Raw genomic sequence first — 22,392 nt, forward strand, 5'->3', positions numbered from 1 at the left:
TCAACAGATTATAAAAATCAAATGGCCAATTTCAAGAATGTGATCAGTGAATATATATATCTTAGCTGTAAGAAGCATTTGAAAGCTGTTTTTGTTTTGTTTGCAGAGCTAAGAACTGAACTCAGAGCCTTGCCCATTTAGGCAAGAGTTGGCACTACTACTGAGCTAAATCTCCAACCCCAGGACTTTGTACTTTAAAGTTTTAAGACCTCACAGGTCTGGCAAGATGGCTCATGGGTAAAAAGCGCTTGCATTTGCCATTGGCCCTGAGGACCTAAGTTCAATTCTTGAACTCATGTCAAAGAGCTAGCTGTGATATAGACTGTGACGACTCACAACTACACCAGTAACTCCATGACTCCTATGGTGAGATGGGAGACAGAGACAGGAGAATCAGCCTGACCCTGCCTCAACACAGAGGAGGAGAGGACCAACCCCCAGAAGCTGTTCTAACCCCCAAGCACACCGGTGGCCTGTGCACGTCCACACTCTCACACACAAACAGTGTGTCTTTTCTTTTTCTCTAAGGATTGCATTCTTTTGTCAATCCATAGGCCTATCATCTCACATCTATCCGTACACTCTATCCAGTCTATATCTAAAATGACTCATCTCCTCCTCTTCCACCATCTGTTACTAGCTTGTCGCTTCTTCCCTCGAATAATGCAACAGTCTATTAACTGCTCCAATTTTTCTGGTTTCAGTGCAGCCTCCAAACTGACTGCCAGAATAATCCTGTAAAGCACGGATGCTGCTCCGACTTCCATAAGCCACATCCACCGCCCTCATCTTCTGGTCCATGTAGGAATCACAAACTCACATGTATCAGCAGATGTCATGAAGAGAGCATGACAGGGCCACAGTGGACAGGAAAGCACAAGTTCTGGTTCAAAAGGCTCCAGTTTTCACACAAACCCAGAAAGGGATGTTTTGACATGCAAAGTCCCAATCCTTAAGATCTGTACAGAGGGGCTGGAGAGATGGCTCAGAGGTTAAGAGCACTGACTGCTCTTCCAGAGGTCCTGAGTTCAATTCCCAGCAACCACATGGTGGCTCACAACCATCTGTAATGAGATCTGGTGCCCTCTTCTGGTCATACATGCTGTATACAAAGTAAATAAATAAATCTTTAAAAAAAAAAAAAAAAAAAAAGATCTGTACAGAATAAAATTCTCTGCGGACTCCTACCTATATGTACAGTAGTCTGTAACTTATGACCTAAAAGAAGTCCGAGATTTAGTTATAACCTTGGAAAGATATTATATCATCTACCTCAAATGCTTCACTCATCTGTACTAAGCAATCCATGGGACTACTTACTCATCCTTCCTCATAGAAATCACACACCTTTGCCAGGCATGGCTGACACATACCTGTAACTTTAGTCCTTGAGAGGTCCAGGCAGAAAGATTATCATAAGTTCAAGGCCAGCCCAGGCTACATAGCTATACTCTGTCTCATAAAAATGTGAGGGACAGGCCAGGTGGCGGTGGCACACACCTTTAATCCCAGCAGAGCTAGGCGGATCTCTGTGAGTTCAAGGCCAGCCTGGTCTACAGAACGAGTTCCAGGACAGGCTCCAAAGCTACACAGAGAAACCCTGTCTGGAAAAACAAAAACAACAACAAGACCATGAGGGACAGCAGGCACCTGCACTCACGTGCACATCATTAAAAACTAAAAGGGGTGGGGTGGAGTGGAGAAACAGATCAGTGGTCAAGAGCACTTGTTTTTGCAGAGGACCAGGGTTCAGTTCCCAGGACCCACAGTGTGATTAACAACCATCTGTAACTCCAGTTCCAGGGAATCTGAGGCCCTTTTCTGACCTTCATGACACCTGGCACACATGTGGTGCACACACATACATGCAGACAAAACACTCAGACACATAAAATAAAACATACAAAATCTAAAAAAGTAGAATTAGTATTAAAAAGAAAACAAGAAAGCTTTCTAGCCATTGTCGGTCACTTCATTACCTTTGCTATGGCAGCCCCCTGTCCCAGCACATCTATGCCCATGTCGAATTCCTGCCAAACCTCCAGCCTACGGAGCTGGAGAGATGAGGCTCAGTCTTGTGGTGTAAGCATAAGGCTGGGAGTTCAGATTCCAGCAGCCATGTAAAAGCTGGGTGCGTCCTGCACGTGCTTTATTTAACCATAGCATAACCTAGCCCAAAAGGTACAAGCTCCATGCTCATGAGAGACCCTGACTTTAAGAGCAAGGCCTCAGAGTGAAGGGAAAGACACCCAACACCTCCCTTGGGCCTCCCGCACACACATACACCACACATAAAAACAACACTCACACATAAAATAAGCAACTAAACGTCCCTTAGGAAACTGCCTTCCTTCTAACTCCCACAACACCAAATAAATTCATGTCTCCACACAAGACTGCAAACTACTGGAGCAATATACATGCTTGACTCTACTCTTTATTTCCATATTACCAAAGAAGACATGCTCAATAATGAATGAATGAAACTACTTACCTACTTAGGGAACAATGTGCACCTCAATTTGATGTTCATTGTGTTAACAAGATCCCTTAGGTTTTTCAGTATCGAGACTATCAAGGTCAGAGGGAGAAAACTGTAATATTAAATTTGAATGAGAAATAACATGAACTCATAGTTCTTTTTCAACATATTTCTTAGCCTGTCTACCACAAGAGTCTACAGTGACAACAAATAGTTTCTAGAAATAAGCCCCATAAAAAGCCACAGTGTCACACAACATAGACCTAAGACAATTTGATCCAAAAAGCCAGGAAATACACAGGCTGGTGTTGGGGGTGGGGGGTTAACATCAAAAGAAAGTGGGAGCTAGCTAGAAGGGGCTCTCATTAGCCAAATCTGGGACACGGAGAATCAGTAAAGCTGGTAATTGACTGTTAACACACCAAATAAACAAAAGCCCACGAGAGTACTGTGGCACAGATAGAGAGGTGGAGAATCAGGCTAGTTCTGTGAACACTAGCTAATAAACAGAAAAAGAATGACAACTAGACCACCATTTTGTAATTTTAAGGAGAGACTTCTTGTTTGGGATACTGCAGTCTCTAGGTGAGGAGCAAGACTGTGAGAAGGTACCAAACAGTGCTCTGCAGACAAACTCACCAAGAGCAGAGGAGAAAACTGCAATGATTACAGAGACCTGGCTGCTGCCACCTTAACCAAGAGACAATGCATAGCTCCTAATGCCTCGTGATGTGATCTGATGTGAGACACATTTCTCCAATGATGAAGCATTCCTACCAAAAGCTTAGCTTGGATGCAGCTCACCAAAGCTCTGGTTTAGTACAGACGCTAAAGAAGCAAGTTCAATGACACTGCAAGGAAATACTCAAATGAATGCAGAACGGTGCACATCGCTGCACATGTACAAGGCAACTAACTAAACTGGGCTCTTCCGAGAAGTCGGTGGGGAAAAGAAGGGAAAATAAATAGCCTGTTCTAAATTAAGACACTAAGTACAAACTTAGGGGCAACAATACCACAATGCTTGCAACCTACTTTCTTTTTTTCTTTTTTTTTTTTGCACCAAAGGAAAGATTTGCACCAGGGTAAGAACGAAGGAGGTAGGGGAGGAAAACAAGGAGAGAGAGGAAGCAACACAGAAGATGCCAAGGTGGTGCTGAGCCCGGGGAAAGAACGCTTGCTCCTGTTTGACTCCAACTCTATGTGCATATGCTAGCTCTCATGCTAAGTCAGGAGGCTTACCTCAGTGCCAGAGCAACTACCAGGCAAGCAGAAAGCCCTGGGGTTGGGGTGGACAGGGAGGAGGGCCACAGTTTTTAAAACTTCCACTTTAGAAGGCCACTTACCACCATTAGAGACTCAGGAGATAAGTGCAGCCCACAGCAAAGCCTGCACGAGGTGCAATGCTGAAGACCACATTCAGTCTTCACACACGCTGGGCAAGCCACTGAGCTAAACCCTTGCCCAGGGCCAGCCCTTTCAAAGGACCTACCTAGCCCACCTTCTCCTAGAATCTGCCGTAAAGTTACACTCTTCAAATGTGAACTGGCATATGCACAAAATTATTTTTGTAGCATTATATGTTATAGCAAACAAAAGACTGGAAATGGCCCACATACCATCCATCATTCCAGACTAGTTACACAAATTACAGCCTACTTATACAATAGGCTTGCATTTTTAAAAGTATCCCCTCAAAAAAATGAGAGCCCTTTGGGAATTGATATGCAAGATGATCACATCATATTTTACATTAAAATAGGTAAGATTCAGGGACTACACAGATGGCTCAGCAGTTAAGAACACAGAGACCTGGATTTAATTCCCAGCACCCACTCAGTGGTTCACAACTATCTGTAACTACAGTTCTAGGGCTTCCAATGCCCTTTTCTGGCTTCCTCGGTTACCACGCACATGTATGGTATTCAGACGTACATGCAGAAAAAAAATTACACATAAAATAATATTAAATAAAATAATTTTATAAAAAAAAAGGTTCAGGCTATGCATGACAGAGCATTCCTTTAATCCTGGCACTCAGGAAGCAGAGGCAGGCAGTTCTCAGAGTGTTCAAGGGCAAGCTGGTCTACATAACAAGTTCCCAGCTACCCAGGACTCTAGTGAGACCCTCATCTCAAAATAACAACAATAATAATAAAAACATTAGTAATAATAAAAAACTATATATGAATATAGAAAGATGATGCATGAATGTAGAACAAGAGCCTTGCATTTTCTTTTGCACTATGTACTCTATGGTTCATACCACATATACATATAATTTACTTTAAAATGTGTCAAGTACTGATGGCCATCTCCATCAGTCTTAAGTAATTAAGGTAGAAATAACATGTAGTTAAAAAGAATTGAGTTAAAAATCCGTTAAGGAGGGCATGAAGAATAGCTAAGCAGTAAGGAGCATTTGATAGTCTTGCAGAGGACCCATGTTCAATTCCCGGAACCCATGTGGCAGCTCATAACCATCTCTGACTCCTCTTCTGACCTCCATGGGCACTGCACACATACGGTACACATACATACAGGCAACACACCCAGACACATAAAATAAATACATAAATGAATGAATCTTTTTCTAAACCCCCAAGGACTGGTGAATTTGAGGCCGGCGCGAACTACACAAGGAAACTCAAAATGAACTCTGAAGAAGTGCTGCACTAGAGACCAACCCAGCTCCTCAATTAGTCCACCACAGCTCATTTCACTCCAGCACTGGACAGCCGTTTCTTTAACTGACACATAGGTAAAATAGCTGACTTGTATTTAGCCTCCATGTTGTGATGTTTAAAACGTCTTTAAAAACACCGTGTTGTACTCTCCAGAGCTAGGGAGAGGCATTCAGAATTGAAGCTGGCCAGGAGGGTGGACAGCACTTCCCCATCCCTGCTCAAGTTCTTTTTCTCTTGTTTTAGTAAGCAGATGTAGAACTGAAATTGTGTGAATTAATGAAGGATGTGCAGTGGCCTTTTGAAAACACACTTTAAAAACTGTGTCTCGCACCGGGCGGTGGTGGCGCACGCCTTTAATCCCAGCACTTGGGAGGCAGAGGCAGGCGGAACTCTGTGAGTTCGAGGCCAGCCTGGGCTACCAAGTGAGTCCCAGGAAAGGCGCAAAGCTACACAGAGAAACCCTGTCTCGAAAAACCAAAAAACAACTGTGTCTCTATTGATCAGCCAGTTAGAGTAAGAGAAGACAGCAAGGGAATGTATGTGATGACGTCATCTGGGAACGGGAACAGGAAGCAGGAGTAAGGAAATCAGGGTGGCCACATCACAGCCCATCCCAGTGTTGGCATTCCCAGACACAGTCTGGGTTTGAGTAGTCTCATAGCTCTATTAATAAAGGCAGATACATGAAGGCAAAGGCTGCCAAATTTCTCTATTTGGTGAGCTCAGAGCAATATTACACATAGATACCTCCACCCTTAGATCTTCCCATCTCTAGGCAAATCTAATTCGTTATTACTCTCAGCCAACAGAAACTCATTCTTTCTTCTCCCCCAATCTCGTGCTCTATTACAGTATCACTCATCCTGAGGAAGAAGCAAACATCTACCAAAGGGCCCAAGGCAGAGAGAAAAATCCAAAACTAATGATATTTACTCAGTTCCGCTGCTACTAAAACCAGCCCTTAAACTCTGTAGTTCCTCCACCTGTAACTTCCACAAAGCCACAGCCCCCTGGCCAGCCCGCCGCCCCCAAGCACTTTGGCTCACTTTTATCACTGGCCACTAAGCCCAACAGATCTCTGCCTTCAGTCTCTTCATCCTGCATCTACTTGCCAAGCTAACTTCCCAAAATACCATTCACTTGTGTTACCTTTTCTACTTCAAGAACAGAAAGAAAACAAAATGAAAGTAATGACGCAGGAGACTAAAACAAGCTCCACGAAAATCATGCTGTAATGCAAGGAGGATGTACTATTTATTGGGTATGTGGTCCTCGGAGTATGCTCCTATTTACAGCATACTATGTGGTCAAGTTACATAAGCTTAGTAAGTCAACTATGTCCTTAAGAGTGGAAAATGGACAGAAAATGGGTCACAGCAGTGACAAAGGAACTCAGGCAAAACCAGGGGCCAGGGCTGGGGAAATGGCTCAGAGGAAAAAACTCTTGTCCTGCAAGCTGGAGGAGGGGCGTCAGCATCCCGGCAGAGTGGGTGCGGCCTCCCAAGGCTTGGGAGGTGGAAATCGGATCCTTGGCGCAAGCTGGTTAACTAGACAAGCCAATCCATGAGTTCTGGATTCAGTGAAGTACACTGTAATGAGAACTGAAGCAAATAAAGTGGAGAGCAATGGAGAAAGACATCTGACATCAACCTTGGGCCTCTGCATGAGCACACATGCACACGGACACATACACACAAGCATGCATATACACATGAATGCATGACACATACATGCCAAAAAGAAGAAGAAGAAGAAGAAGAAGAAGAAGAAGAAGAAGAAGAAGAAGAAGAAAGAGGAAGAGGAAGAAACAAGAACCTCTCAGACTTCTAAGTCAAAAGTCCATTCAAGCTGAATATGCTAAGCAAGTGCTCCGAAGCAGGTGTGGTAGCATGCAGCTATAATCCCTACACTGAGGGAGGGTAAAGGAGGCCCACAAGTTCCTGCCCAGCCTGGACTATATACAAAACCCTAGCTCAAAAACAAAGAAGGGGGGGGGGTAGAGAAGAGGAAAATTCAAAACCCCAAATGCCTTAATTAGAAAAGGGTTTGGAAAGTGTGGTTTTGACATCAAGAAATCTATCCACTCCACAGGAAACCAAATCCATCCAGCAGATATCTTACTTAACAGACTGAGTCCATGACATGACCTGTTAGGCAAAGTTTACCTACCCCAAGAGAATGTTGTAGTCATTGACTAGAATCTGCAGGCCCTTCCGAATTAAACTAACATATAAATTAGTATCTAGCAAATCTTTCTGTAAGCGTATACTTAGGTGTCGGGTGGTGGTGGTGCACACCTTTTAATTCCAGCACTGGGGAGGCAGAGGCAGGTGGATTCCCATGAGTTCAAGGCCAGGCTGATCTACAGAGAGAGTTCCAGGACAGCTAGGGTTATACAGAGAAACACGGTCTCCAAAAGAGTATACTTAGGCTGGGGATGTAGCTCAGTTGGTAGAGTACTTGCCTAGCACGCACAAAAGCCCTGGGTTTGATCACCACCATCAAATAAAACAGTATAGTTGTGTATGCCTGTAATTCTCAGCACTCCCAAGGTAGATGCAGAAACATCCCTAGTTCAAGGCCATCCTCTGCTACATAGTGGGTTCAAGGCCAGCCTGAGCTACATGAGACTCTTGTCTCAAAAAAAGGAAAAAAAAAATATACTAAACATGCCCACTACATATTATCATTGTAAACTTATAAAATTAGTTTCTGGTCTTACACAACAGTATTGTAAAGCTACTGATGTCAACCCATCCCCAGGATAACGGCGTACTTTGAGCACACTGAATGGATCTGATTTCTGAAGGTGCTAAAGGCATCACCTTGGATGATGACAAATTCTAAAATTACATGTGCCTATTTAAATATAAACTGAGTTAGTTACATTACAAAACTGTCACATATGCCAGTACACTGACACACACCTGTAATCCCAGCCCTCCAGAGAACTACACAGGAGGATCAGAGGTTCAATGTAGCCAGGGCTATGGGGCAAGACCCAGTCTCAAAAACAAAAAGCAGGAAGCAAACACTTTGACGACTACTGGCTGTTACTCTGAAGAGAAGAGGTTTCAAACACCTTGACCATGCAGGGTTTACCACACAGCACTGTTCTGAAAGACCATCTCAAATTCACTATTGGGGTTTGCTTGGGAAAAAGAGAGCCTGGACGGCTAACGGGACCTGAAGGCTAGACTTTTTTAAGAGAAGGGCAGAAACAGACATTCAACAACTGCTTCCTTTTCTATTGAGACAGTATCATGCTCTACAGCCAAAGCTGCCTGGAACTCATGGCCAGACTCCCAACACTAGGATTGCAGGCTCATGAGCTGCCACACCCAGCGTCAACATTTCTAAAAGTAAGAAAATTGTACACCCTGTTTGAAGAGACTTCTGCCTGTGTACTTGTGGAGAGCAGAGGACAGAGACACAGTCTCTAAAACCATACTGCCTGGATTCCCCTCTTACCTCTGCTCTTGAGCACATTATTAGCCACTGTATGCGCTGGTTTCCTCACAATGAAGCACGAGGAGCTCTTACCTCCCCAGGTCATTGTAAAGATACAATGAGTGCATATGTAAACTGTAACTAGAGAGCAAGTGCCCAGTAACTATTACCTGCTCTTCTTTCTATACTACAGCCACCACCCACTGCTCATAAGGTGGAAATGCTTACCTAGAATATTAGCAAATAAAAGAAATCTAACTCAAACAGGTCCGAATGTCAGTCTCTAACAGGAAATTTTCAACAGTATAGGGTGTAGGCAATCTAGAGGAAATGTTAAGTAATGAAAAGGTTGTGTTTTCAAGAGTGACCTGACAGTATCTATGCTGTCAGGCTGACAGATGACAGGTCAAAGGGAGTGTACGCATTTGAGCTTTAAGCTAAAAGCACCAGTAAATACTAAGAAGGGATGGGAAAGATGGAGGGTTGAACTCAATGGCACTCCTTGTATACAGCACACTGCATTTCAATGTACTGCGCCTCTCTTGTGCCCCTTAATTACTTTCACAGTCACTAAAGAGCTGCTGAATTTTCAGAAAGCAAGCAGAGCACCAGAAATGACCAAAATACTGTTCTGCTAGTTCATGTCAACTCGTCACAAGTCAGAGCCACTGGACAAGAAGGAGCTTCCACTGAGAAAATAGTTCCATAAAACAGGGCTATCAGCGAGCCTGTCGGGTTTTTTCTTAATTAGTGATTGATGAGGGCCTAGCCCATTGAGAGTGGGACCACCTTATGCTGGTGGTCCTGGGTTCTGTAAGAGCAGTCTGAGCAAGCCATGAGGATCAAGCCAGTTAGCAGCACCCTCCACGGCCTCTACACCAACTCCTGCCTCCTCCAGGTTCCTGCCCTGTTTGAGTTCCTGCCCTGGCTTCCGTTAGTGATGAACAGTGATGTGGAAGTGTCAGCCAACTCAACTCCTTCGTCCCTAACTTTTGGTCTTGGTGTTTCATCACAGAAATTGTAACCCTGACTAGGACAAATACCATGCCAACAAGGAGCTAGCATGTCCTCGTCAGTGAAAATCCACTGTGAGGGGCTGAGGAGATGCTGTCAATGAAGGGCTGCTGCACTTCACAAGAACCCAAGCTGTTCCATTAAACTTAAAAAAAAAAAAAACACCAAAAATAAATACAAGCCACCTCAAAGCCTGAGGTAGCACACCTATCATCTGAGCACCTGCCTCCTGCCAGTGAAGCAGAACCAGAGAGCTGGGGTTCGTCAGGAGACCCTGAATCAAAAATAAGGTAGAAGAGCTATTGAGAAGGAAACTCGCCATCAACCTGGCCTCCACATGTACCCTCATCCCTGAAACAGACACAATGAGCACCTACACACACCTACTGACAATCACACACACATACATACACACTTACTTCACTTTAAAAAAAAAAAAAAAGTGAAAATCCAGAAGGCTTAAGTTCAAACTTCACTGGACAGAAAGGTCTGGGCCTGACCCCAGCTCTGCCATTTCCTAGCTGCATGGCCCGGGTTACCTGCACTTCCTCAGTACTTTCGAGCTTCACTCCACTACCTAAAATCCAAGTGAAGCTCGCACCAATTAAGAAACATGCCAAGGGCCTACTGAGCGACAGCGCCTAAAAGTTAGCAGTGCCCGCACAGCTGCTATGGAGGGACTCTGCCTGAGAAGACCCTCTAGGCATCCTCAACAGACTGCCGCCTTACATGGTCTCTACAAACGTAATCTGGCCAGGCGGCAGTGGCACACGCCTTTAATCCCAGCAGAGCCAGGTAGATCTCGGTGAGTTCGAGGCCAGCCTGGGCTACAGAGCGAGATTCAGGACAGGCACTAAAAATTCATGGAAAAACCCTGTCTCAAAGAAAAAAAAAAAAGAGAAAAAGAAAAAGAAAAGAAATCATTCAAGAAAATGTCTCAAAATGGTCACTTATTTTATAAACTATCTCCCTAGAACTCCCAAATCCCTGTTTATTCTCTATTGAGATTTTGCCTAGAAGATATTTAAGCCTAGAGCTGTACTGCTCACATTTATGCAGTTTTTCCTGGTAATTCTGCCACAGCCCCTTCATTGACCCACATACACACACAACACTAAGCACAAATATCCACTATGTCCTCCACCCCAGCAAGCTAGCACTGGGATTACAGGTGGAAGCCACAATACCCAACTCTAAAAAGATTTTTTTACTTTTGAAATTTCTCTCAGTGAGGTGAGTCCCACAAAACAACACACACAGGGTGATGGCTTACCTGGAAGTACTCTGCACTTCAGATCCACCACTGACTGAATGGGGCATCCCCTTTCAGACTAGTCTGAGAAAAGACAGCGGTCAAGCATCTTCCAAGACTCTCCGTTTACTGTATCCAGCTTTCTTCAACAAAATCCCAAACATGCACTTCGGTAACTGTTGAAAGACAGAGAGCAATCCATACACCCACCATGGCACCAGCGGCAAACGACAGCCACCAAGAATGGAAAGAAAGGCCGATGGAATGGTGGATCTGAGGACAGACCTTGGACATGAAGGGCCTGGGGCAACACCCCTCAGCCCTTCAGCACTGAGAGAAATAGTGAAATACAGCTAATATTAACATTTACTCGTAATAAATAGCATACAATCTACAAATGAGAGCAACTAAGACTCACTTCACCATCCACGTAAGCTGTCCCTGATCATTCAATACAATGACAGTAATGTCAGTTTTCTATGACAGCGCTTCCACCACTACAAAAGCAGTTTGCCAGTCAAAACGAAAATAAGCGAGGGTTCAAATATCTCCCAATATTTACTAACATTCCTATCAAAGAAACATTTGGTTTGCCACTGAAAAGACATCAAACCTACATACATTACTCAAATCCTTGATGTTCAATCGGAATCCAGAACATTCTTAAGCATGACAATCAAGGTAGGAGTGAACTTACAGTTCACTAGAGGCCAATACCATACAACAGCCAATCATCAGGTAAACCAAAGAGACAATAAAGAACACTAACCAACAATTTACAAGATGACACTCATAAACATTACAGCCAATCCAAATACTATTCATTCTTTTTCTACCACATGAGCTCCCCATTAGACTGCAAATCCTAACCAACCATAACAAAAAGAGAAAAGACATTAAATAGGATGGACAACCAGAGAGAACATGCAGATTCAACTTACTTGCCACACTACTGCCAAAGTGTCCCTGCAGTATTGAATACCTATGGGCAGCTGAAGGGCATATTTAATTCTCAAGACTGTCTCCCAAGTCCCCTTCTACAGGAGGTGAAGCCATGCCATTTTCACAAAGCACAACTGCCCCTGAGTACAAGGGTCAGGCAACTCATTACTTTCGGAACAGAAGACATAAATGCTCTCACAAAGCCCTGGGTAATGAGAATTTCATCCTGGTTGACACAAAGAGCAAACCTCTGATTACTCCACATAGAAAGGCATCCCATTACCAAGGAGCCATGTAATTGCATGGTCCCAAGCACTAATGTCATAGCAAAACACATCCTAAAGGTGCCTTAGTCCCCTCTTAGCAGCAAACAAGTTCCTGATAAGGATTTTCTAATCCTTCTGAACTCTGACTTCTAAGATGCGGTAACAGTCCACAGGCGACGGCAACAGTGCTGATGTCAGCACTCTGGGCACTGAAGGAACTGAATGCCCATCAGAGGGACTACATCACAGTGACCAGATACACACCCTGCAGTCCTCACAACTTAAAGAAAGCATGCAAACGAAGCATGCCTAAAAAAAAAAGTTCAAGTTGTTCCTCACTAGTTGATGTTCCTGAGTCAAGAATGAATTGAAGTCGGGTGGTGGTGTCGCATGCCTTTTATCCCAGCACTCGGAAGGCAGAGCCAGGGGTAATCTCTGCGAGTTCGAGGCCAGCCTGGGCTACAGAGTGAGTTCCAGGAAAAGAACAAAGCTACACAGAGAAACCCTATCTTGAAAAACCAAAAAATTAAAAAATAAAAAATAAAAAACAGAATGAATTGAAGACTGAGCATGTGGCTCCGTTGGCAAAGGGTTTGCCCAGCATCCAAAGTCCTAGGGCAGTGGTTCTCAGCCTTCCAAATGCTGTGAGCTTTCAATATCTTAATGTTGTGGTGACCCCCAGCCATAAATTTATTATTTTCGTTGCTACTTTCACTGTAATTTTGCTACTGCTATGAACTGTAAAGATCTGTGTTTTCTGATGGCCTTGGGTGACCCCTGTGAAAGGGTCGTTCCACCCCCAAAGGGGTCTTGACCCACATGTTGAGAGCTGCTGTCCTAGAGTCCGTCCCTGTCACTCCGTTAACCTGGTGCACATCCTGGTGAGCCCAGGACTCCAGATGTAGAAGCAGGAAGAGTAGAAGTCAAGGGCATCTGTGGCTACACAGCATTTCAGGCCAGCCTAGGATACATGAAACTCTGTCTTAATTAATTAAACTGGAAATCCAGGTGTGACCCAAGTATCCAGTGAACTATGCTGGTAGCTAGTCGCTCAAACAACATAGTCTGCTTTTTCAAAGAGCAACTTACATCCACACTGCAGGACAGGACACAGCAAACAAGCACTTCTCCAGCCAACTCGTTTCTCACCCTACTGAATCCTCTGGCCTTTCCTTGTACTGGTGAGTTAATTTTTCACCCTTCCCTTCAAAGAAGTATCTCTGCAATGCCTAACCGGCCTCAGGCTTTGCGAAGATTAACAGATGAAGGTAAGAGATTGAGGACTAAATTGTCCCTGTCTCTTCTCAGACAACCGAAGTATACTTTATCGTCAGTTCTTACAAGCGGCTAAAGGGTCTCAGCTTAGCTCCTTCAAAGTCCAAAGGCGTGTGTAGAGCCCACTCTTGGCTCTCCCTTCAGGAGAGCAGAAGCTTTCTGCTAGGGACCAGCTCTCCCACATTCATGGGATTTGCACACTTCTCCACTCACAAGCTAGTGCTTTTCTTTCTTCCCACCATTTTTCTCATTAATGTCCCAATTTCTACCTCCCTGCACTCTGGCCTGTGAAGGCCTTTATGTGGACTACCCATGAGAGGGAATCTCATCAACAGTCAATCTTCCTGCTGACATCACAAAACTCCACCCAAAAGTTAACATTCGTTAAAACAGTACGGCCAAGGTGAGAGACACCAACCGGACTGTCAGGTCCTCCCAGGCTGCCTCTCATTTGCCTACAAAGACAAACTTCCTGTTAAGCAATTGTGATCAAGCAGAAACCTAACAGAAGGTAACAAGCTCATTCTTGACCAACAGGTTTTCCCCCATTGTCAACTAATTCAATTAAGAACAATTCAACCCGGAAGGAAAGCTTGCTTATTCAATTAATGGCCAAAATCACCTGGTGCTTTGCCAAGAATGAAATAGCTTCATTTCCCAGAACCCCATAAACCAGTGAATGAAACATTATTCAGAATATTCAATGATCACATACACTAACCACCGGTCTCTTTCTGCTAGGATACCCAACACAGGGCTGGGGTGAAGGTAGGGATTTCTCTCTGGAGCTCAGCAGAGGTCTGATCAGACAGGCCAACTGATAGTTCCCACTAAACATCACAGTACCTCCCATATTTTCCAAACCATTGTGGATACTGTAAAATGTTATCATTTCCCTCAAAGAATGACTCATGGTATCTATGGGCTCAAAGCAAATGAACGTAAGTCTCTAAAAATAAAAGCATAGACATGTAAATAGCTTTACAAATAAACACATGCACAACTCATGAGGACAAAAAGCTAACTTTTCCCACACCATCTGTTCTGAGTTTGCTTTATAAAATGTAGGTCCCTGAAGGCTTGCCACGGAAGCACACACTTATAATCCTAGCACTTGGGAGGAGGAGGCAGGAGGACATCAAGTTTGAGGCAAGCCTGGGCTAAATAGTAAATTCAAGGCTAACCTGGGTTATGAAGTGAGAACCTGTCTCAAAAATTTTAAAGCAATTTAAAAGAATGTATAAATAAAAACTTGGGGTTTGCAAGACGGCTCCACTGGTAAAGAAGACTGTCGGGCAAGTCCATTGATTGCAGGTTAATCCCTGGAACCCAGAAAGTGTGGGCAGAAATGACTCCACCAAGTTGTCATCTGACCTCCACATTAACACCCATGGCTTCACAACACATGCACGGGTGCACACACACACAAATACACACTTCAGACATGTGCGTACACATAATGAAATATTTTTTGAAAAGAAGCATCATTCAGGTGCTGTGGTATACACCTGTAATCCTAGCACTCAGGAAACAGACACAGGAAGACTGTGAGTTTGAATCTGGCCTGGACGACTTAGTAATGATGTCAAGTATTAAAATGCAAAAGGATCCGTGCACTGCAGGTCCAGTCAGAAAGGCCGTCCCCCCGCAAAGTCCTTTCATACACATGTCTCTTGAAGCCTTCCCGGTAACTCAGGAGGATAACCAGGTTTCTGTACGTGTGCAGTTAGTTACACTGCAATAAGGCTTCCTTGAAGGTCACATGGCAAGTGTAGAGCTGTGGCAGAAATCAGGTGTTTCACCCTGCAGCCTATGCCCTTTCTGCCAGTTAAATCACAAATTTTAAGGTCAGGAAACCCTTGCAGTTTATCAACTATCCTCACCAACAGATATAAAAAGAACGTGGCTTCATTTCTTGGCTAATCAGCAGTCTAGGGTGCATATAAATCAATCTGTATATGTATAGGTCCGTACATGATGCGTAAATGTCTATGCATGTCATGTGGGCCACACACCAACTTCCACTTTCCCTCACCAGTCTTTTTCTTGTATATACATCTTTGTGTGAAAGTTATCAAAAGAAAATCTAAAAGGTATCATGGCGCTCAAAAAAAAAAAAAAACCTAACATTAATTTAAATTAATAAATAGCCACCAAGTACCACACACTTAACACACGGTGAGGGAAAAGGATCATCCACTGCAGCTTCTGGCACGGGTGTTTAAACACAACTGCAATTCTGTATAACATTCAGTAAATGATGTGAAGGCTCCATAAAAGAGAACTGGTAACAGGTGAGTTTCCCAGACATGAAGATGGCTAAGATACAGAGAAGAGAGTTCACCACTGAATGAACAGCTATTACAGAAGCACACTGTGTATGTGAAGGAGCTGTGGCCAGAGGAAGGGAGGAAGGTCTCATCTCCCATATAAAGACCTTATCATGTAATGGGGGACACAAACAGGTAACTACAGTATAGGCATAGACTAGCCTAAGTACCGCTAGGTAATTCATTCATTTAAGGATTAGTCCACAAAGATTGGACTATGCAACCAAACAAGATGCTATCTGCCACCCACCTTACAAACTGACATCAAAGAGGTGGCCTCCATTATGTCTCCTGGGCTGATAGAGGTTTATCAGCATTAGCAGAAGGGAAGATTGCTGAGATGTGACCTAAGCCAATTTGGCCAGAGGCTGCTCAAGGATGGAGTTCTTTCAGTAAACAGCAGCTGCCTTCAAAAAATGTACTCAAGGCACTTTATCCCAGTGCTGACAATGGAAGGAGCGCGAGCAGAGTACACAGGACCAGGATTCCCCAAACTCCGGCTGAGGCACAGCAGAGAAGCAAGCAGGAAGAAAGGCTGAAGGGAGACAGATTCAAAGAGGGAAAGGAAGTGGCAGGAGAGGAAATGGATTGGAAGAGGGACAGGAAGTAGAGTCAGCAGGCCTGGAAAAGCTTCTTCCCCAGGATCCCAGCATGCTTCCAAAGGGCTTCAGAACTCGCAGCCCCAAAAGCACTGCCCAAGGGCCACATGTGTGAGGGTCTAGGAATCTGTGTTTCAATGGCCTAGTTAGTAAGTATCCTGGGCTAGCTCTCTACTTAGTAAAGGACAGACTACAGCAGTCAGGGCCACCCCTGTCAAATCTGAAGGACATTTAGCCTATTGCAAATCCTCAGACAAATTGCTATTAGAGCCACAGCCTCTTTAGATGGGTCAAAGATCCTATAAACTCATGTGGTTGATATCACTTGGGCCCTGCTGAAACCCGCATCTATTTATGCCATTTGGTGAGTTAGGAGCCACCAGAGAGCTATGAGGGACAGCTGCAGACATCCAACTTCTTGATAGATTCACTAAACAATTGAATTTGCCTCACTAAGTCAAGGACAGGAAGGGAGGAAAAACAAAACAACTGAACCAAAAAGAAAACAGAGAAAAACGATTTACCTTATCAGTTTCTTTCATCTCCAGTTTTGCAGACTGCCTATACTTTAATAACTCTAAAGATAGCACTATACTGCACCTTCTTAAGAAGGACCACTATGTTCTAATCTGCATTACTTCATCCACTTAAGAGATTAAAAACAAAAGGAAATGACTCACTTAAGGTCTCTTAGCAGAGGGGAATCTTTCAACAGCTAATAACTCAGTAGAAGTGTAACTAGGCAAGTTTTGTTTTGTTCACACCCATAAGACAGAACTATCATCCTAGCCAAGTGATGGTGGCACATGCCTTTAGTCCCAGCACTCGGAGGCAGAGACAGAGGCAGGTGGATCTCTGAGTTCCACTAGCCTGGGCTACAAAGAGAGTTCTAGGACAGCCAGGGCTACACTGAGAAACCCTGTCTCAAAAACAAACAAAAAAAGCAACAACAACAACAACAAAACTATCCACAGAGAAATCCTGTCTCAAAAACAAACAAAAGCCTGGCGGTGGTGGCACACGCCTTTAATCCCAGCACTCGGGAGGCAGAACCAGGTGGATCTCTGTGAGTTCAAGGCCAGTGTGGTCTACAGAAAAAACAAAAAAACAAACAAACAAAGCAACAACAACAAAACAAAACTATCATCCTTGAACTTGTTTTTGTTTATTGTTTTTCGAGACAAGGTTTCTCTATGTAGCCCTATCTGTCCTGGAACTCACTCTGGCCTTGAACTCAAGAAATCTACTTCCCTATGCTGGGATTAAAGGTGTAGGCAACCACCACCCAGCAATCCTTAAACTTCTTTAAAATTACATTTATTTATGTGAGTTGGTGTGGGAGGGTGTTTTCCGGAGGTTTGTTCTCTCCTTCTTCTATAAGTCCTAGGGAATGACATTTAGGTAGTCAGGCTTGGTGGCTGGTTTGTGTGGCACCTTTACCCACTGGTTTGTGTCCTACAACTGTTAGCCGCATTTTGCTATCTTTCCATGGGAGAAAAACTAGCCATCTCTCTGTCAATCCGCAGCTCTCGTACATCAACTCATGCTCCAAACTGAATGTGATGCATAATGAAGTTTGCATTCTTTCCAGTGAAATCTGTAAACCAGACACACAGCCTGGTGAACTGTATTTCCAAAATGGATCACTGCTGTTCTAACTCACTCATAATAAAGATGACTATTACAGGCCGGGCGGTGGTGGCGCATGCCTTTAATCCCAGCACTTGGGAGGCAGAGCCAGGTGGATCTCTGTGAGTTCGAGGCCAGCCTGGGCTACCAAGTGAGTTCCAGGAAAAGGTGCAAAGCTACACAGAGAAACCCTGTCTCGAAAAACCAAAAAAAAAAAAAAAGATGACTGTTACAAAGAAGTTTAGAAAACAGGTCCATAAAGCTGAAACAACACTGGGCCAGTACAAAGCCATGAAAGACACATGGCAATTAAATTACTATCAGCAACTATAAATTCATTGTCTCTATCAAGAGTTTATTTATCACCTTGCTGAGGATGGTGGCACAGACCCATAATCACAGCACGTGGAAAGCAAAAGCAACAGAATTGGGAGTTCAAGGGCAGCCACAAAGTCCCAGGCCAGCCTGAGCAACAAGAGACCCAAGAAGAGGGCAAGGAGTCAGTAAAGGGAATGTGTTAAGAAAGACAGGGGGCAGGCAGATAAGAGAGGAAAGAGAAAGGAGAAAAGGAGAAAGTGGAGAGAGAGGGGGGAGAGCGAAAGCACTCTTTACAGTTTTTATTAAAGTCAGAGTCCTATGCAGAATGCCAGAGACATGCAAGTACCTTTGGCAGACCCAGGCCTCAAATAAGGATAAAAGTCACCAAGTAGGGATTTGGATTTTGAAACTTTAACTATTCCGCTATTACCATCTTTGTCCTCCAACCACCTCCTTGCTAGAGGTAGAACTCAAGCAAAGTGTGTACTATAGTAAACGATAGATATAGTCTCCACTATAACTAGCTTTAATTTCTCCTAAATGTTTAAAGTAAGTTAGCCGGGCGGTGGTGGCGCACGCCTTTAATCCCAGCACTCGGGAGGCAGAGCCAGGCAGATCTCTGTGAGTTCAAGGCCAGCCTGGGCTAGAGTGAGTTCCAGGAAAGGAGCAAAGCTACAGAGAAAGCTGTCTCGAAAAACCAAATAATAATAATAATAATAATAATAATAATAATAATAATAATAATAAAATAAGTACAAAAAATGGACTAGGAGGAGATAGCTGAATGCAGTTGCCTAGCATGAGCCAAGCTTGGCTTTGAGCTCAAGCACTGTAAAAAGAAACAGAAAAAGGTATATAGTGGCTCACACCTGTAACCCCAGCACCCAAGAGGCTGCCAACAAGACTGCCATGAGTCTTACCAAGTACAAGAGAAAAAGATGAATCAAAATCAAAGTAGAAGGTTGACAATTAAGAACTGAAGATGACACAAAGCCAGTTTCCTCTTTTTACTGCAGTGCAATCTAAAACAGCACATGCCATATCTTGTCAACCATTAGGTACCAAACTCACAGAGGCACCAAAATCACAAATATCTGAGTACAGAAGAGGACTCACAAAAATTTGAAACATTTTATGCTCTAGGCTTCCAAAATAGCATCAATTTAACCAGTTCTCCTCTTCCAATCATGTTATTTTCAAGTCATTATTAAATGTATTTTCAACCAATTTCTGGAAACTATAATTGAAATGTAATAATACAGAAAGCCAGATGAGCCTGGATTTTCAAGGCATTCTGATCTGTCCATTGATGCTAGACTTCTTCAGTAGCCAAGCACTTGAGCCATCTACTGCACTAAAACAAACACCTACCATTCATGGAAAAGATTGCCCAGGGGTCCTAAGAGATCCCACCTTTGAGGAAAAAAATCCTTAAAACCATTTTAAAATTGATCATGACTACTACACCTTTTATTAAATGTTGGGTTGACATCTCTTCGGCGTAACAGCACATATTATCACACAAAGTCTAAGCCACTCATCATGGCTTCATGGTTCTAACTAAACCTGTGCTCTACCACTGAGGTGCACCCCAGCATCCGAAACAAAACTTTTTAGTTATATGCATAGAAAGCAAGTAAATGTGGGACAGAGTCTTTCTTTAGTCACATACTAACAGACCATGCCTTGGGATACACTGTATTTCTTATACATCTTTTGAAGAAGACTGTGTTTTGGTTGTTTTAAGTGAATGTGTTTCAGTATGAAGCACTGGTCACCCTAAAAGCAGATGTACTGTTTATCTTTAAGAAGATGGAGCATGTCTGAAGATACTTTGCCAAAATAGAGGTCAGCAAGATGGCTCAGCCAAAGGCATTTGAACATACAAGCCTGCCAACATGAGTTCAATTCCCAGTACTCACATAAAGGCAGGACAGAAGTGATTCTAAAGTTGTCCTCTTGTGCATGTATCCATTCACAGTAATACATAAACAACCATTTTTAAATGATATTTTGTTAAAATAACCCACTTCAGAAGTTTGCCCAAACTGCTATAACCAACTATCTGATGCTGAAAAGGAAAAATTCCTCAGTACCTAAAAATCAAAATCCCTCAAGTGACAGAATCCCTCTGAACACACGAACACGAACACACACACACACACACACCCCAAGAACTACTAGAGGTCCCCCCCAACCCCCGCTAATTTTCAACAAGTTCAGTTCTGCACATTGTGCAGAGGCCAGCAGACATGAGACTACCTCGATATTTATTTTACGCTACTATACTTCCATTTTAAAACGTATATCTCAACTCCCTGGATAACATCATCCACAGAAACCATGAGGCTATCCAACAGACTTTCAGTATCACCATTTATTATTTATAGCATTAAATGGGGGAAGTGGCTCTGATGTCACCAACCCTACCCAGTGGAATCAGTGACTCAATAAGCATTTTCACACTGGAAAGAATCTGACTAGGAAAACGTTTTGCTAAGTTCAGTAGATCTTGGAGCTTTCCTCGCTACCATGGGGCAGATAGATACTAGTTGTTACTGTATTAGCGGAGATACAAAGAAACTATCAACGGTTCCCTTTGTATGGCCATTTGCAGAGGCTGACTGCCTCCCCACACTCCCAAGCCTGGTCTGATTTCCCTCACATTCAAATTGGCAGGTAATACCAGCCATATTTTATTTCTTCCACCAATGAGCAAATTCTTCACTTCTCCCAGCCACTCATAGTCCTGTTTCCAAAAACCCTTCTGGCACCAAGTCTGAGGTCAGAAAGGGGTTGGGGGGGTCCGGGGAGACCTCATCAGTCTGGCTACCAATGGTTTCTAACAGTAAAAGGGATCGTTGCTTCTCTGTGGGCCAAGAATGCCCCTTTTTTTCTTTTTAAGAGCGGGGGGCGGTGATGAGGACGACCCCTTCCCCCTCCCCTCTCATTTCCCAAATGATAAAGTTATGGTTTCCCTTTCCTGGAGGATGGAATCTAGAGTACCTGGGGCCTTGCTATACAAACATCCTTCACGGCAGGGTAGGAAACCCTTTGTCCAAGAAGCCTGACACCACAGGGGCCCAGAAAAGAGGCTTCATATCCCGCAAGCCTCAGACTCGAGGGCACCCCCAACATCCCAGCCCTACGGGGCCTATCCCGGCATCCACACAGCCGTAGCTTGGGGAGAAGGTGCTGAGAGCCCCCCTAACACCCCCCCCCGCCCCGCACGCCTAGGTTACGGAGGCCGAAGCGGCCCCAACTGGTCTCGGACTCCCTCCCACCACCACCACCCTCGGCTTAAGCGCGGGTGGGAAGCGCGATGCGGGCCTGCCGGGAGGGATGGGAAGGGGAAAGAAATCTAAAACCAGTGCGATGGCAAGGCGAGAGTGAGCGGAGGCTCCCGGAGGAGCGAAGCAGGGGCGCCCGAGACCGGTCGGAGCCCGGCAGGCGGGAGGGGGTGGGGGGGAGCGGAGGCCGGGACAGCCTGGGAACGCGAGGCGTCAGCAACGAGCCACAGCAGGGGGCCGGCCGGGCCCGGGCGGCAGGGAACGAGGGCTGGCCTGGCGCGGACGCCGAGGTGGGCAGGCCCCCGGATCGCCAGTCGGCCGGAAGAACGGAGGGCCAGCGGGCCGCACTCACCATGAGCTCGATGGTCTTGTCCTCAATCACCGAGTCGGGCTCCATGGCGGCCCCGGCGGCCCCGCCTCGCTCTCCCCGCTCAGCAGCGAACGGCCCGGGCGGAGGAGGCGGTGGCAGCGGCGGCGGTGGAGGCGGCTCTCGCACCCACTCCAGCTGCCAGCCCGCCCGGGCCGCCGGCAGCTCCGCCCTCCCACTCGGCGGACGAGGACGCGCAGCTGACTACAACTCCCGACAACCACCGCGGCTCGCGCGGCCTTGTGGGAGCAAGAAGCCGTCCGGCCCACTCTGCCGGGGTTCGCCACTGTAGAGGGTGCGTTTCCAGGAGCACAGGGCTGGGAGTGCGGTACATGCAGACCTGGAGAATCTAGAGCTTGCTCAGGGTAGGGCCTCGTGAGTGCCGCGACTACTTGTCCCAGAAATCCCCGCGCGCAAGGTCTCCTTCCGGCTGGTCGTTCCTGACTTCCTGGCAGCCTGGGGCTGCCGGGACCCGGACGGAAACTCGAAAG

General features: G+C 44.9%; 1 protein-coding gene across 3 annotated transcripts in view; it reads right to left on the reverse strand.

Moving 5' to 3' along the window:
- Positions 1-22,096, reverse strand: part of Fbxw11 (F-box and WD repeat domain containing 11) — a 101,159-nt gene extending 79,063 nt beyond the window's left edge. For 2 of the 3 annotated variants that reach the window (XM_059270232.1, XM_059270231.1), the window contains exon 1: positions 21,887-22,096. In XM_059270232.1, coding sequence (XP_059126215.1) covers positions 21,887-21,931 — 45 coding nt within the window. In that variant the 5' untranslated portion in view covers positions 21,932-22,096. The remainder of the gene's footprint in view (positions 1-21,886) is intronic. The other variant, XM_059270233.1, reaches the window with a different exon arrangement.
- Between the last annotated feature and the right edge of the window lie 296 nt (positions 22,097-22,392).

Source organism: Peromyscus eremicus, chromosome 8a (genome assembly GCF_949786415.1).
Source record: "Peromyscus eremicus chromosome 8a, PerEre_H2_v1, whole genome shotgun sequence".
Taxonomy (NCBI): domain Eukaryota; kingdom Metazoa; phylum Chordata; class Mammalia; order Rodentia; family Cricetidae; genus Peromyscus; species Peromyscus eremicus.